Genomic DNA, 17,650 nt, shown 5'->3' on the forward strand with positions numbered 1-17,650 from the left:
GAGAAGAGAGATAGAAGAGAGGTGTGGTGAAATTTGATGAGATGGAAGAATTGGACTCATGTCATGAAAGATTTTCAACTCCAAGCTAATAAATCTATTATTTGTCCTGTGAACCAATAGGAAACAAGAGAATCAGGTCAGTCAAGTGCCATGAAGAAATTGATGTTTTAGGAAAATGAGTTTGAAGAGGCATATAGGGTATGGAATCAGGAAGATACTGAAGATCTGAAATCAGTTAGGATGTAGTAAATTTAGATCATTTTATTCTATGGTGATTATTAAAATATACACATTTTTTTCTAGAACTATTCTTTAGAGTTCCTATTTGTCCTACATTTTTATTCCTGTTTTACTCTTTTCTTCTCTTGTTTAGCTCAATTAAACATTTTTATTTACATTCTACTCTTCGACTTCATTTTATTTAAATAGGTCACATTGAAAATTTCCCATACTTTTTTTTTTTTTTTTTTTTTTTTTACGGGTCTTGGGATGGAACTCAGGGGCATTCGACCTCTGAGCTATACCCCCTGCCCTATTTTTTATTCTTTATTTTGAAACAGGGTCTCAATAGGTTGTGGAGGGCCTCCCTAAGTAGCTGCGAATGTTCACAAACTCTGATCCTCCTATCTCTGCCTGACTGCTGGGATTACAAGTGTGAGACACCACGCCTGACCGTCCCATGCATTTTCAAGAGCTAAAACTTATACAGTGCCATAATATCCAGCAAATTAAGCATAAAAACTTTGAAGATAGTTTCTCTTTTCCAGATTTGCATGCTATTATTGTAAAATCTCAGTGTTGTTTTTAACCTCAGAATTATGTAAATAATTATGTAAATACTTATTGGTATTATTGGTATATTTATATTCTGTTAATATTTAATATATAAATGTAAAATAATAATTACTGTTACTGTAAAGCACCAAAAATTGTTTCACTTGACCTACTAAATGTTTCATACAGGTTAAGTATCCCTTCTCCAAAATGTTTGAGACCCAAAACACTTCTGATTTCAGAAATTTTGTAGTTTTGAAATATTGATACAGACTTTTCTAGCTGAGCATCCTTAATCTGAAAATTAAAAATCAGAAGTGCTCCAAAATCCAAAACTACTTGAGTATCATGTTCACACTCAAAAAGTTTCATATATTGTAGCATTTTAAGTTTTTTTAATTAGGAATGCTCAACCTATATTTTATTTTCTTATAAAACTTTCAGGCTCATATTTTAACTTCTTTACACAGTATGTTCTTTAGGTTTTTCTTGGAGTAAGATCTGTTTGTGTCAAATTCCCTTGGTTCATGATATTTAATTTATGAAGGATGGTTTAATTGAGAATACAAATGTAAGTTGGCAATTTTTTTTCAGAGCTTTAAAGATAATCTTCCAGTGTCTCTGGCCTCGGTTGTTGTAGTGATAGAGTCTGCCAAGAGTGCCTTTGTGTAGTTACCTCATTTTCCCCTCTGTCCCTTCATTAGGTCTTCTATTTATTCCATCTGTTTCACTGATGTTTCTAGGTATGGACGTTTCTGCCTTTTTATCCTATGAGTTCGCATTATTTTATTTATTTATTTATTTATTTATTTAGGTGGTACCATGGGCCTTCTACCTCTGGGCTACACTCCCAGACCTATTTTATATTTTTATTTGGAAACAGGGTCTCTTAAGTCAGTGAGGCTGGCTTTGAACCTGCGCGATCCTCCTGTCTCAGCCTCGCAAGCGCAGGAATTACAAGCGTGTACCACCACGCCCGGTGAGTTTGCATTATTTTAAATATATAAATTCAGTGTTGGTGGCATTGTGGAGAGCATGGGTATCCTCTAAATCTATAAATTTTTAACTTTTATTAGTTGTTAAAAATTTTAAGTTACAATTTTTAAAAATATTGCCTGTAATGCATTTTTTCTATATTCTTATTACATTACATTATTGTGTTACTTTATTTTTTGGAAGATATTTTTAGGGAGCTATGATATCCTGCACAATACCAACAATGCATTAAAAGTTGTTATTTACAGCATCTAATTGCCCTTCTGTGGGAAGGTATGTCAAGTAATCATGACCAGAATAGAAAAAGCAGTAGTCAGTTTTAACTAAGGTGGGGGTTGCTGTGTAAGAATTGTACTAGTGAGAATCAGATTAGGGAAAATGAGATAAAACCTGGATGGTAAAGAAATTGTGTGATTTGCAAGCATGTAAAAGAGAGTTAAAGGAAATTAAAAATTTATATTATCAAAATATGTGTTTCAAAGTGTATGTGATTTGAATGGCATGGATAGTGTGCTGTATGATAATATATAATTAACTTATTTTTCTGCCTGAGGAACTACTGCCATATTCTTAACTGGTAGGTGTTGCCACCAAATGATGCAGTGATCCAGAAGAGTTAAAATCCAATTGCAGGTCATGTCAAAACAATATATGCTCAATGACTATTTTTTCAACTTAACTAATTATAATAATTAAACAATAAGCTATCAATACCATCTAGTTTCCATGATAAAAACTAGGTGCAAAGTCAAATGTTAACTATAATCTGACGTTATCTATAAATAAAAACTAAATAGCTATGAAGTCTTCATCTTTATAAAATATTAATCATCCTGTTTACTCATGCATTTATTTTTCTATTTCTCTGCTGGTAGACAGTGAAGTATAAAATGTCACTTATAGCTTTAGAAGCACTTTTAAGAAAGTGCAATTTTTTTTCAGAAGTTGCAGAGGATCACCTGTTAAGTGATCTAGAAGATATTTCTTTCCTTAGATGGTCTCATTAGGCATGACTTTCTTGAATGAGCTCAGAGCCCATTTTTGTCTAATGTCTGAAAAGAATTTTAGATAAAACAAAAGTACCCTCCTCAAGAAACCGAAAGAAAACTACACAGTTTATTTAATTTCAGAAGACAATTTCTGCTATAACTAGGTTCCTTTTGTTGGATATTTGCCCTTGTCCATGTTAGGAGGTAGTGTTAAATATTTTTTCACAGCTAGATACATACCAGGGTACAGTAGAATGTGCAAACAATTCCTGTTGCAAACACAGAGCCCCAGAGATCAAACCCAGTCACTATAAAAGGAAAAAAAAATTAACAGAAACTTCTGAGGAAGGTAAAAGAGAAAATTTTATGACGAAAAAGTCACAATATTTTGGGCAGTGTTCTTTGCAAGCAAAAGTGAATTAAATTAGTTGTCCCTGATTAAATTTTTTACCTCTGAGAAAAGTTATTATTATTATTATTATTATTATTATTATTACTATTATTACATTTTTATACAACAAAGCAGTCTATAATTTTTATGTAACATTCAGTCAATTTTATTATCCTGGGATTCCATAATTTCATCTTTGGTCCAAAATGACTTAACAGTTTGTCTGAGTAATCTGAAACTAAACTTCAATGAGAAATTAATACTTCTAAATATCGACACATAGTCCAATTGAGTTGGATATTGAGGGCTTTCAATACATCAAAATCACTGTAAAAATTCATTTTCTTTTTGTTTTGCATTTTAATATTTGTTTCTTATGTTCTATTCTCTTGAAAGGATCAGCTATTTATTTACTGTAATTATTGCAAACATATAACTTGTACTCAAACTATTGAGTACAAGATAAATAGCTGAAAGGATTAGCTATTTATCTTACTGTAATTATTGCAAGCATATAACTTGTACTCAAGTTACCTACTTTATGAAGTCACTGAAAAAGGATCATATATCATAATGGTTGTGTATATAATATCAAAATTGCCATCATTTAAATTATTATAAAACAAAAATTAAAAAAACAAATTAAAGAGAAGCAATGAACTGGGTGTTTAGTAGCTAGTTCTTTGCATTATTTTCAATGTTCACTCCAATTTTAGGCTTTTGCTGTGACTGCTGCAATAATTCAGAGCATCGTAACAAGAAGGACATCTTCCCAATAAGACATTTCATGGATATTTCTCCAAGCTAAGAATTCAAAAATAAAAATGGTAATATATACCCATGCGATCTTGGCTTACTCACCTTGATTAAGTGCCAAAGCAGGAGCATATACCACCACACCTGTATAGAGAATCTGGAGGAGAAACAAGAATTAGAAGAAGAGGAGAAAATTTGTATGGAAGCAGAGAGTGCCTAGAAAACTCTGTATTGACCCTAAAGATGTATTCCTTCTATGTGACCACCAGACACTTCATTCCTATCCACTGGAACTTTAGAGTTGTCACTATTGTAGCTAATATGTAGAGGGGTTTTAATCATTAGATGGTAGGAAGGATTCGATTTTTAAGACTGCCTTTAATTTTGAGGTGCTATGGTTTTATTTGAAATACTTCTAAAGCATACAAAACACAGGCTTGCAGTTGAGTTTTTGATTTACTGTCCCTCTACCCTCTGCCCACTCCCCTGATATACAGATCACAATGGGTTTTCTGCTGGCTTCATAAGAAGTTTTAATAACAGACGCACGCTTCAGAAAACTGCAGTTTGCTGAAATGTGTATTTTAGGATGGGGATTGGAAATGTGGAAATCTGTGAGAAGGTAGTACAAGAAATTCTAAGGACAAGGTGATCTATGTAATAAATATATCTTCACACTCACAGACTTGCAATGCATACACTGATGGGATGGGCTCAGTTCCCATTTCATTTTAATGGAATTCCACCACTTAGGGATACATGTGAGGGTTTCACAGAGCACACATCTGCTGCAGTTCAAGAAGCATTGCTCTTCTATTATTCTTTTGCTTACATCCTTCAGATGTGAGTGGGAGTTTCAATTAGGTGGAAAGAAGATAATCTTTCGGCAGCAAGTACTCAGTGAGTAGTAGGCAATGCACCAATCATATGTCAAGTTGAGCTTGGGAAAAATAGAAGCACTCCAAGGCCTGGAGGGTGTGAAGAGCTTATAAGAGAGAAGTAGGTGTGGTAGATGAGAGTACTGTCTTAAAAGGGCTTTTAGCACAAAAGACATTGGCGGCTCAACTCAGTACATATATGAAGTTATTAGTACGAATTAATATATGTACGTGGAAGGGGAGAGTCAAGGGTGGAATCAGGAGGGAAATGGACCAGGTGCTGTGAGCATGCATGTTTCTTTCATTTTGAAACTTGTTGTCATGTACAATTGCATGCACTAATAAAAGTATATTAAAAAATAAATCAATTTCTAGAACATTCCATATTTAAAGTTGTACAGGTTAAATATGAGTGACATAAATTTGGAAAAATGTGTTTTTCCTTTTGGGGTTAATAATATGTATTTGCTTATTATTAGTCCAGATGAATAAAATCTATGTAATGTGGATGCTTCTCAAGGTAATCAAATGTCTTAAAAATTTTATCTTTGGAAGAAAGTAGTGGTTTAGTATTCAGTTTTTCCTATAACTGAGTTAGCCACCCCCAATAAAATTGTAACTGTCTTGGTAACCCATGGTCCCCACTTCTGCAGCAGGGTTTCCCCTTACCGTCTGTACAATATAGATGAGTGTTGCTGTATAGCGAACTTGTTTGCTGAATCGCAGTTGTAAGTACTAGAGGGGAGAGAAAGAAGTGCAGAGTGAGTGAGTTCAAGATAGGAGCTTCAACAAAGATCTTTTCTCTTGATATTTCTATGAGGTTAGTGTTTTGGACTTATAATGTGACTATACACACACACACACACACACACACACACACACCCCTGGGCGGGGCAACAGGAAAAGTGTAGATTATTAAAAAACAATTCTTGCCTGGCATGGTGGCACAGGCCTGAAGGTAGAAGGGTTCCATCCCCAGTACCACCAAAAACAAACAATTCTTGTTCATGCATTTCATAATGTTCAGAGAAGATAAGTGGATTACTTAAAACTCACACAAAGTAAGACTTGCCTACAATCCCAGTACTTGGGAGGCTTAGACAGGAGCATCATAGATTATGGACAGCCTCAGCCAGCAATTTAGCAAAGAGGCCCTCAGCAACCTAGCAAGACTCTTGTTTCAAAAATAAAAGATTAAGCCGGGCTTGGTGGCACACCTTGTAATCCCAGCATTCAGGAGGCTGAGACAGAAGGATCACGGTACTTGGACAGCCTCAGCTACTACTTAGTGAGGCGCTTTGCAACTCAGTGAGACCCTGTTTCAAAAAAAAAAAAAAATAGGGCTGGGAGTAGCTCGGATGTAGAATGCCCTTGAGTTCCATCCCCAGTACAAAAAATAAAAAAATTAAAAAAAAAAGATTTTTAAAAGGGGCTGGAGGCAGGCTGGAAGTGAAGTTCCGAGGTAGGATGCTTCTGGGTTCAATCTCCAGTACTGGTGAAAAATCATTTTCTAGGTCTTCTGATTGCTCAGGAGACTTTCTCCTGGACCCCATGAAGCCATTGTTTCTTTTTTTTTATCCCCACAGCCCCATAACTAATTCAGTTCTCTTTCTCTTCTTTACTGACTACTGCTTTAGCTCCCTCTTTGATCTCTCCAGTAGTATCTTTGCCCACCCTTTCCACAAAGCCACATCTATCGCATCAGTACTCCTAAAACCTAGCTCAGATCCTGTCAATCTTTATCTCAAAATCTTCTATGGTTTCTATTTTTGACAAAACAAAGTTCACATCTCAAGCATGATATTCCAAACACTCTATTGTCTCACTGACACCTACCAAAAAAAAACATCAAACCTTCACATAATTTATTTTTTTACATAAAATCACTATTTATTGTTCAATTAACATGTTTTGCACCTTTCTAACCTTTGATTTATTTGTTTTTGCTTTTTTTCTTCTTTTGTACGAGAGATTGAACCCAGGGACATTCTAGCTCTGAGCTACACCCTCAAGTCCTATTTTATTTCATTTTTAAAATTGTTTTATTGGTGCATTGCAGTCATACATCTTAATGGGATAAACGACTTGTGTAGACATACATGCACACATCATCCAATTAGCCCATACCTGATCCCTCCCCATCCCTCCTTCCCATGCTTGACTTAGTGATTGACCTTGATATGTTGGTTTAAGTATATCCACGTGCTTTACAGAGTTACCCTCTTCCTCCCTCCCATCCCCTCAGGTCGCCTCATTTGCTCCTCTCTCCTCTATAGGATCTCCTTCTTTATCAGATAAAGGGCTGGCAAAGGTATTCTCCCATTCTGTAGGCTCTCTCTTTACATACTTGATTTTTTTTTTGCTGCACAGAATTTTTTAATCCAATATCATCCATTTATTGATCCTTAGTTTTCTTTCCTGAGCTTTGGGGTCTTCTTGAGAAAGTCTCTACCAATGCCTGTATGTTTGAGAGTTGGTCATGTGCTTTCTTCCAGTAATTGCACTGTTTCTGTTCTAATTTCTAGGTCTTTGATCTATTATTTTTTATTGAAGTTGTTTTTTATTTTTTACTTTTTTTAGAAAACTATAGTAGAAATGGTTTATTTTTTTAATTTTTTAAACAAAATTTTTATTGAACATAAATGGTATACATTTAAACTATATTTGGTGCCCTCTCCCCCCACCCCATTTTCCCTTTCCCCCTCCCACCAATGGTTGTCCAGGTTAACCATGTCATATTCATAATTTTACACATATTCAGATGTAGACCCTCATTAATCAAGTTCAGCCTTCCTCCTCTCCTATCTTTCCATTCAAACTTTGCTGGTATTTCCCCTCCATTATCTGGAGTCCCACTGGTATCCTCTGTGTTTCCAAGTTTGGGCATATTAGAGGAAACATATGTACCTTCTCCTTCTGTGCTTGGCTGATCTCACTTAACATAATGTTCCCCAGGGCTTTCCATCTTCTTGCAAATGATATAATTTTGTTCTTCTTTATGGCTGAATAGAATTCTTTGATCTATCTTGAATTGACTTTTGTGTAGAGTGAGAGATAGGAATTTAGCTTAATTCTTCTACATATGGATATTCAGTTTTCTCAACATCATTGGTTGAAAAGTCTGTCTTTAATACATGCTTTTGGCACCTTTGTCAAAAATCTACTTGCTATAAATATGAGGATTTGTCTCTGTATATTATACTTCATTGGTCTCCGTGTCTTTTTTTGTGCCATGTGTTTTTTTATGGCTTTGTTTTATCATTTGAAATCAGATCTTGTAATACCTCTAGTACAATTTTCGTAGCCAAAGTTATTATAGATTTTTTGTTCCTCCATATTAAATTTAAGACTTTTTTTTCTAGCTCTGTGAAAAATGACTGGTATTTTGACAGAGATTGCACTGAAACTGTAGATCACTTTTGATACTATGGGCATTTTGACCATGTTTATTCTGCCTATCCAAGATCATAGAAGGTTTTCCATTTTCAATTTCCTTCTTCAGTATTCTATAATATTTTACTATAGATGCTTTTTACCTTCTTGGTTATATATATGCATAAAGTATTATTGAAGCTATTGTGAATTGAATTGTTTTCTGCAATTGTTTTATTTTCCAGTGGCTTAATGGCTTATAAATAAAAGACCAATGGTGTTTTTTTGTATCTCAGCTTAATTTTTATTTGATTAAGTCAATTCAGTAATGAGAGAGAGAAGAGAGAAAGAATTGGGAAAATGACATGTGAGAAAAGAACCAAATAAATCAGACTTCTTGAATTCCAGTTTCCAATATTTCTCAATGTGAGCTAAGCCTCTGTTTGCTCCTCTGTGAGACAAGAGAGCATGTCTTAACTGCATAATCCACATCTAATTCTTTCTGTGAATATATCCACTCACTAACTCAATAGCTTTGTTTATAAATAATATTGCAATGAAATATAAAGATGAAGTTCAACCAAGAAACGTATACTACACACCTGGTTTAAATCTTGCTCTCACCACTCACTTACAATTCATAAAAACATTCTGGTACTATCCCTCACTTTCAAAACATACCAATTTGTATTATTTCCTCTGTTACCACCTTATTACCATTATCCCTTATCCAGATTATGGTAAAGTTCTAGTTACCCCTCCCCAACGTCAGCAAACAAAACCCTACTATCATTCCCAACATTCAGCTACAGTAATGCTTCGAAAATGTGAATCCCGTCATGTTAATCCTCTACCCATTCCTAACAATGACCTCAAAAGCCTCATAATATTGCTTTTAACCCTTAGTATCCATTTTACAACTAATAGTTCACAACACTATATACTAGACTGAGCCGATGTTCAATAATACTGCCTATATCTCATCTAATTTATCAGATTTATGAGCATATAAATGGTATCTGATATTATCTGATTTATTTGCTTTATCAAAATATAGTCAGGACAATTCTCAAAACCAAAACGTAAGGGGAACTAAAATTAACATACTTTAACAAAAAATATAATGCATAAATGTTCAGAAACGACTATGCAAGAAGACCTAGTAAAGTCACAGATAGTGCAATATCATAATGAAAAATTGGGGGTTGCTAAGAAATAAGTAGTTTAGAAACTGTTTACTCCAAGAAGTTCAAGGAAAATGAGAGAGCAGTTAGAAACCAGCTTACAAACTAATGCTAAGGGTAAATAATAGCAGGCTACATTTTTTTAGTATATGTAAGAAAAAGAAGGAAATAACCTTAACTAAATTGCAGATAACATGAGGAGTCTAATTATAAACTATATAAGTAGGGATAATTAAAATGTATGATATTGCAAATGAACTAAATCCAATTTATAACATGAGGGTGAGAATAATCCCTTATGCTTTGACATGGGACAGGGTAGTCGCAAAGTAGCACAGATGGTATAACTCAGTCTTGAAATCCCACTGCATATCAAGGCATTGAATCAGTTGGCTATTGCTATAGAATATCCACCCTAAAAATAATAGGCTCAATATCCTAAGTGTTATTATTTCTCATAACTAAGGATTGGCTGCTGGGTCTTGGGCTCATTTCACATGAACTCTCATGTGGCTGCAATAAGTTGGAAGATAAGCTGCTCAAAAGAGCCTATGCTAGCCTCCCTCAACTATCTTATTCATAGACAGGTGTCACCCGTCAGCGTCCTTTTGTTCTTTTCATATTCACCCATGTTGCAGAAGCTAGACTAGCTATCCAGCCTCCTTATATAGCATTGTGAGAGCTACATTCCAGGAGGGTGAATGCAGAAGCTATGAGATGCAGGAAGCCTGGATCCACTACTTAGTGAGGCCCTTTGCAACTCAGTAAGACCCTGTTTCAAAAATAAAAAAGACACCAAAAGCGGATTCCTCGAAAAAAGTAATGATAGATAAACCACTAGCCAACCTAACTAAAAAAAAAAGAGAGAATCAACCCAAATTTTGAAGATAAGAGATGAAAAAGGAGATATCACAATGGACAGTGCAGAAATCCAGAGGATTGTCAGAAATTACTTTGAAAAACTATACTCCAACAAAATAGAAAATTTGGAGGAAATTGACAACTTCCTAGATAAATACAATCTTCCTAAACTAAGTTGAGAAGACATAGAAAACTTAAACCAACCAATAGCAATCAAAGAGATTGAAACAGCAATAAAGAGCTTACCATCAAAAACAGCCCAGGACTTGATGGCTTCCCAAGTGAATTTTATAAAACCTTTATAGAAGAGCTAATCCATATACTTCTCAGTCTATTTCATAAAATAGAGAGAAACGGCACTCTCCCAAATACATTCTACGAAGCCAACATCACACTAATACCAAAACCAAAGAAAGATAGTTTAAGGAAAGAAAACTATAGGCCTATATCTCTGATGAACTTGGATGCAAAACTGCTAAACAAAATACTAGCAACACACATTCAAAACCACATCAAGAAAATCATACACCATGACCAGGTAGGCTTAATCCCAGGGATGCAAGGCTGGTTCAACATATGAAAGTCAATCCATGTAATTCATCATATAAACATAACCAAAGAAATAAATCACATGATCATTTAAATAGATGCTGAAAAAGCCTTTGATAAAATCCAATATCATTCATGATAAAAGCACTGCAGAGAATCAGGATAGTAGGAACATACCTCAACATAATAAAGGCAATCTACAATAAACCCACAGCAAACATAATATTAAATGGGGAAAAACTTCAAGAATTCCCCCTAAAAACAGGAATGAGACAAGGATGCCAATTATCACCACTTCTCTTCAATATAGTACTCGAGACCCTAGCCAGAGCAATAACGCAAAAAGAAATCAGAGGAGTTAAAATAGGAAAAGAAGAATTCAAGCTCTCACTATTTTCAGATGACATATATACCTAGAAGACCCAACAAACTCAACCAAAAGACTTATAGAACTGATCAACAAATTTAGCAAAGTATCTGGATATAAAATCAATCTTAAAAAATCAGAAGCTTTTCTGTACGCCAACCATAAATCCACTGAAAAAGAAATTCAGAAAACACTTCCACTCAGGATCTCCCACAAAAAAATAAAATACTTAGGAATAAACTTAACCAAGGAAGTAAAAGACCTCTACAAAGAAAATTATAAAACACTGAAAAAAGAAATCAAAGATCTTAGAAGATAGAAAGATCTTCCATGTTCATGGATAGGCAGAATAAATATTATCAAGATGGCCATACTTTCAAAATTTATCTACAGATTCAATGCAATACCAATTAAATTAACAAGATCATTCTTCACAGACATAGAAAAATCAGTCCTTAAATTTATTTGGAACAACAAAAAACCCAGAAAAAAGCCAAAGTAGTACTCAGCAACAAAAAACATGCAAGAGGAATCATAATACCTGACTTTATAGGACAATGCCGGGTGTGGTGGTGCATGCTTGTAATCCCTGTGCTTGGGAGGCCGAGACAGGAAGATCGCGCAGGTTTGAAGCCAGGTGCACTGGCTTAAGAGACCCTGTTTCCAAAAATAAAATAGGTCTGGGAGTGTAGCGCGGAGGTAGAAGGGCTTCCAGGAACCCCAGTACCACTAAAAAACAAAACAACAACAACAACAACAACAACAACAACAACAACAACAAAAACTATACTAAAAGAGCACAGTAATGAAAACAGCATGGTACTGGCGCAAAAACAGATACATAGACTAATGGAGCAGATTAAAAGATTCAGAAAGGAAACCACACACTCACAGCCAACTGATAATTTGACAAAGGGGCCAAAAACATACAATGGAAGAAAGGCAGTCTGTTCAAAAAATGGTGTTGGCAAAACTGGTTATCTATATGCAGAAAAATGGAATTAAATCTCACCTTCTCACCCTGCACAAGAGTCAATTCAAGATGGATCAAAGACTTGGAATTAGACCAGAGACCTTGAGGCTCCTGGAAGAGGGCATAGGTCCAACACTGCAGCACACTGGCACAGATAATAACTTTCTCAACAAGACCCCAAAGGCACAATAAACGAAAAGGCAAATCAATACATCGGACTGCATGAAACTGAAGAGCTTCTGTTCAGCAAAGGTAACTACCAAGATCCTCAAACGAGAGCCAAAAGAATGGGAAAATATTTTTGCCACCTACTCCTCAGACAGAGGACTAATATCTAGAATATACATAGAGCTCAAGAAAATCAGTATCAAAAAGACAAATACTCCAATTAAAAAATGGGCAAGTGAACTTAATAGACACTTCACAAAAGAAGAAATTCAAATGGCAAACAAATATATGAAAAAATGTTCAACATCATTGACAATCAGAGAGATGCAAATCAAAACTACTCTGAGGTTCCACCTAACTCCAACTCAAATGGCAATCATTCAGAACACAAACAACAACAAATGCTGACGAGGATGTGGAGAAGTGGGAACTCTAAAATATTTTTGGTGCGATTGCAAACTAGTGCAACCACTTTGCAAAATAGTATGGAGAATCCTCAGAAAAATGGGAACAAATCTACCATTTGACCCAGCAACACCACTTCTCGGTATCTGTCCAAAAGAAAGCAAACCAAACTATCAAACTAATCCATGTGTATCTATGTTCATAGCTGCTCAATTCACCATTGCCAAACTATGAAACCAACCAAGATGTCCATCAATGGATGAATGGATTACAAAAATATGGGATATGTACACAATGGAGTTTTACTCAGCCATAAAAAAATACAGCATTTTCAGAGAAATGGATGGAAATGGATGGAACTGGAGGACATTATGCTAAGCGATATTAGTCACAAAAAGTAAGAAATCAGATGCTTTCGCTAATACGTGAAAGCTAAAGTGAAATGGTCATAGGAGGAGCCCCAGGTGAAGAGGAGAATCTATAGAGGAGCAAACAAGGCAATATGACTGAGGGGAGTGGAGGTGGGAAAATAGCTCTCTGAGGTACATGTTGTATTTAGACAAACATATCAATATCAATCACTAAGCCAAGCATGGGAGGGAGGGTTTGGGAAGGAAGGGGATGGGGATTGAATGGGGGCTGACTGGGTGATGTATGCATGTATGCCTACACAAGTTTTTTTTTAATTATCCCACTATGATATATGAATATAATGCACCAATAAAAATAAATGTAATTAAAAAAGAAATTAATTAATTTTAAAATAAAAGTTTTTGAAGGATCAAAAAACATAAAAAAGACAAAAAATAGGGCTGGGCTGTGGGGGTGTAGTTCAGAGGTAGAATGCTCCTGGGTCCCATCACCAGTACTGAAAAAAAATTCATAAGTCCATCTCAGATTCATAAATTCTACCTCTTTCAATGCTTAGTATCTGAAAAAAATACTAAAAAACATATCATGGAACACATAATAGAGAATATAAGGTAAAAAATGAAACAAATCTGTGATGCTATAGAGACTGAGTGGTATAAACATGAAGACAGTAATAATTACAACAACAAAAATAAAAACTTTGACAAAGCAATTAACATATGCCAAGTTCTACAAAAGAAATTTCCTATAATACTTCATTTACTCCTTACAGAGATTCTTTGAGACAGATGTTTTTATTATTGCTATTTTATACATATAAAGACCTGGTATAGAGCAGTTAAGAAATTTTCCCAGTAATTAAATACTTAGAAAGTGACAACACTGGCATTCAAAGCCACGTAGTCTAGAGTTTATACTTTTAACCTGTATGTCCAATTGCCAATTCTTATGAAGCAAGAGGTAATTCTAATTTATCTCATAGGTACTTCACACAATCTGAATGTTTTATTATCAAGGTACCAAATTTAAAACAAATGCAGAGGAAAACAAGCAAATATTTTTAAGGTTTTTTTGTAAATTAAATTCAAGGAAGCTCCTGTGATTCCCATATCTGTATAAATTTAATAATTGTTTGAAAATCAAATATTTACATATTTTCTATTGGCTGAGTTGATGTTGTAATAATGGGTTGAACAGTATATAGGAAAATAAAGATTGATCACAATGAGTAGATTGTATAATTTCAACATAATGTTATTTAAACTTAATTTCTTAAATGTATTAATAGAGATTGTGTGTGTTTTTAAAAGATTATTAAAAGGTTATTTTATGTGCTTAAGTACTACTAATTTATTCTTTCCAGTAATATTTGAGTATTATACAGTGCATGGTGCAATATCTCACTTTTAATGGGTTACCTAGTCTCTTAAAGGAAAAACTGATAGTAGTACCTATCTAAAAAAGAGTGTTTCCGGTTAAATTCATTGAGACATGTAAAATACTTGGAGCAGTGCTTACTTTAAGGTTAAATTTTGCACAAATTTGCATTATGATTATTTTATGTATTTACTGATTTCTTCTTTCTGCTCTAAAATAAGTCCCATGAGGGCAGGCTCTTTTTGATTCATTGCTCTATCTTCAAGGCCTAAAAATAAGCCTTAAACATAGAAGATGCTTAGTAGTCATTTACTGAATGAATGAATGAATGAATGGCCATAAAATTGTATTCTATATGTAGATAATTTTATTGTATTTATTGCATTTATTTATTTATTTTATTTTGTGTGTGTAGCACTGGACATTGAAACCAGGGGTATTCTACCTCCGAAATAGATCACTATCTCTATTTTATTATTTTTTTGAAACAGAGTCTCTCTAGGTTGATGAAAGTCTCACTATTTGCTAAGGCTGTTTTTGAACCTACAAACCTCCTGTCTACGCCTTCCAAATACTGGGATTACAAGCATGCACCACCATGCTCAGATTCCTTAGATAATTTTTTATAATTTAAATTGTTTGTTTACTGGGTTGAGGATTGAACCCAGGGCCTCTGGCATGCTAGAAAAGTGCTCTACCACTGAGTTATATCCCCAGCTAAAATGTTCTTTCACATTAAGCTACTTTCATTAAAAAATGGAATTACTATTTTCTATGTGGAAATCAAAGCTAGCAGAAAAACTGATCCTATTAGTAACAGAATTTGAACTCATATATTTTGGTCTCAAATTTTCTCTCCCATTCTAAATTTCTTTAGTAGTTATGTATGCATCCATTTTTTTAGAATGCATTGCTTTGCTTTATAAAAAGAAAATGCACCAGTTTCTTTGGAGTTTAATCTTCATAGTTGAATTCAAAATCCTAGAACATATTTATATTTTCAGAAATAAGCTAATAATCAATGGAATATGTGCACATTTTTAGGACTATACACATATGTAGTTATTCTAGTTTGAATCTATATCCCAGGCAATAACTATTAAATGGCCTGATTCTGATTATCTTCTTTTTGAGGAGGCATGACTAATGTTGAATTCTAGAAAGTGTTCACTTACCTGAATGACTTTTGCAGTAATGTAACATTTTACACTCATTTAGCTTAAAGATTTTTAAAAATAAATCTTTTATGATTCACCTTTTATGATTTTTGTAAGGATGATGTGGATAATGAAAATAAACACCTTTGTCATAGAAATCAACTTATAATCTCACTTAAATACTGGACACGAAAATCCAATTTTGAATAGGGTGTTTTATTCAGAATTACTGCAAAACCAAAAAACAATTGTCTCATTTTCCTCTCATCAAAATAATTTCAATATTTGTATTATTTAACCATTTCTTCCCATTAAAATATTTTTAATTTTTCCAAAAAAATTAAACTTTTTCAACTGCTTAATAATAATTTATATTAAAGTGTGGTCAGTTCTGCTTTCTGGTAGAAAATCCATTACATTGGAATGCAGACAAAATAGGTTCTCCATAGATTTTATCTGCTATTAAATCATGACTAACTTATTTATTGGTATCTCAGTTTTCCCAGATGAAAAATTATAATACTTTTAGCATGTGTTCTGCTTGCTTTCCAGAATCATGATGCCAAGAATAATAAAAATAACATCATCTCTCTTTTCTTAAGAACCTCCCACAAACTGCACAATGCCTTATATGTTTACTTTTAGGTCCTTACTTAATCATTGAAACAGCTCTGTGAGGTTGACATCATTGTGTCCATTTTATATATAAGGAAACAGGTGCATCTCTAGCTGAAGCTTAGGCTTTTTCTCCAATAACATTTAATGTCTTTCTCAAACCAATTAATTGCCATAAAAACAAGTGGGTGTTTTTTTAATCTACCAGACTTTATTTTCAGGACAATGTGCATAAGGAGGGGGGACATAAACTGATAACAAAAATGGTTCAAGTGAAGAGGAGAATAGCAACTCCTGTGAAATAGAAAAGAAAGGAGCTGTTCTCTTACCTCATAAGTGCTGGTGATACCTGATCTGTAGAACACAGGGAGAAAGAGCTCCGAGGTGAAGACGATGACAAATGTGTATGAAACGATGAAAAGTAGAAAGGATGCCCCAAAGCGGTAGACCTCGGAAGGGGCTCCCAAGACAGTGACAGCTGACATAAAGCTGGCTGTCAGAGACAAGGCTACCGGGCCAAAGCTCATCTGCCTTCCCCCAACCAAGAACTCCCGAGAAGTTGCTTTTTTTCTCTCTTTGATGGCAAAGAACACTCCGATTCCAGAGGAAATGACAAAGAGGGCTGCAAATACAACATAATCCCAAGCTGAAAAGTTCTTCACCTCCATACTGGGAAGTAGTTTACTAGAGTTGCTGGTAACTGGGTCTCAGCAAGAAGATTCTTCCAAAACCCAAGTTCAGTACTGAAGATGCTTTGCTGAGAAAGAAGACCCTGCTCCTTGAAGAATATGAAGACCACAGGTGCTATGTGAATCTTCAGAATCCAAGCTGTACTCCAGGAAGATCTCAAAAGTTAACTGCAGAAAAAAAATCTGTTGATGGGATAGGTATCAAGGGATGAGGACTTTGAATCAATGCTGGCCACGAGCTGTCTATTTCTCTCCTGAAGCATATGCCAAGGAGAAGGATTTCAATGTGTTCTGAAGTTAATTACCACTGGGGGTAGAGTGGACAAACCAGATAACATGTTTTTATATCCTAGATTTTTTTTTCTCCTAAGGTTAAACATTACTTGGAAACATGGAAGTGATAAAAGTGAACCTCAGCAGATTTAGTTAGTAAAATGGAATCTGTTAAATGAAACCCAGCCCTCAGTGGTGTCTCTCTCTGGATACAGGGAGGGTAAAGAACATCACAACCTGCACCTGCAGCTTCCTACAGCAGTGGAATAGTGGGTGAGGAACAAAGAAAAGGAGATCCAGAGACCTTTTCCTGAGTCCCAGCCCAGAAACAAGTGAACTATTTCGGACAAACTTTTCTGAGTTTCTTCACCAAGAACACTGGAATAAGACCTGACAACCCCAGGCCTGGTGGTGCACGCTTGTAATCCCTGGGCTTGGGAGGTGGAGACAAGAGGATTGCACAGGTTCAAAGCCAGCCGCGCTGGCTTAAGAGACCCTGTTTCC

The 17,650-nt window shown here is 34.9% G+C and overlaps 1 protein-coding gene across 1 annotated transcript in view; it reads right to left on the reverse strand.

The window, feature by feature from the left end:
• The window catches only part of SLC5A12 (solute carrier family 5 member 12), a gene marked incomplete at both ends in the record, with an annotated part of 51,667 nt that extends 34,815 nt beyond the window's left edge, over window positions 1-16,852 (reverse strand). Inside the window, 4 exons of the mRNA XM_080718400.1 lie at window positions 3,000-3,067; window positions 4,012-4,063; window positions 5,454-5,519; window positions 16,514-16,852. Of these exons, the coding sequence (XP_080574526.1) occupies window positions 3,000-3,067; window positions 4,012-4,063; window positions 5,454-5,519; window positions 16,514-16,852 (525 nt within the window). The remainder of the gene's footprint in view (window positions 1-2,999; window positions 3,068-4,011; window positions 4,064-5,453; window positions 5,520-16,513) is intronic.
• Between the last annotated feature and the right edge of the window lie 798 nt (window positions 16,853-17,650).

Source organism: Muscardinus avellanarius (assembly GCF_963383645.1).
Source record: "Muscardinus avellanarius genome assembly, chromosome: 1".
Taxonomy (NCBI): Eukaryota; Metazoa; Chordata; class Mammalia; order Rodentia; family Gliridae; genus Muscardinus; species Muscardinus avellanarius.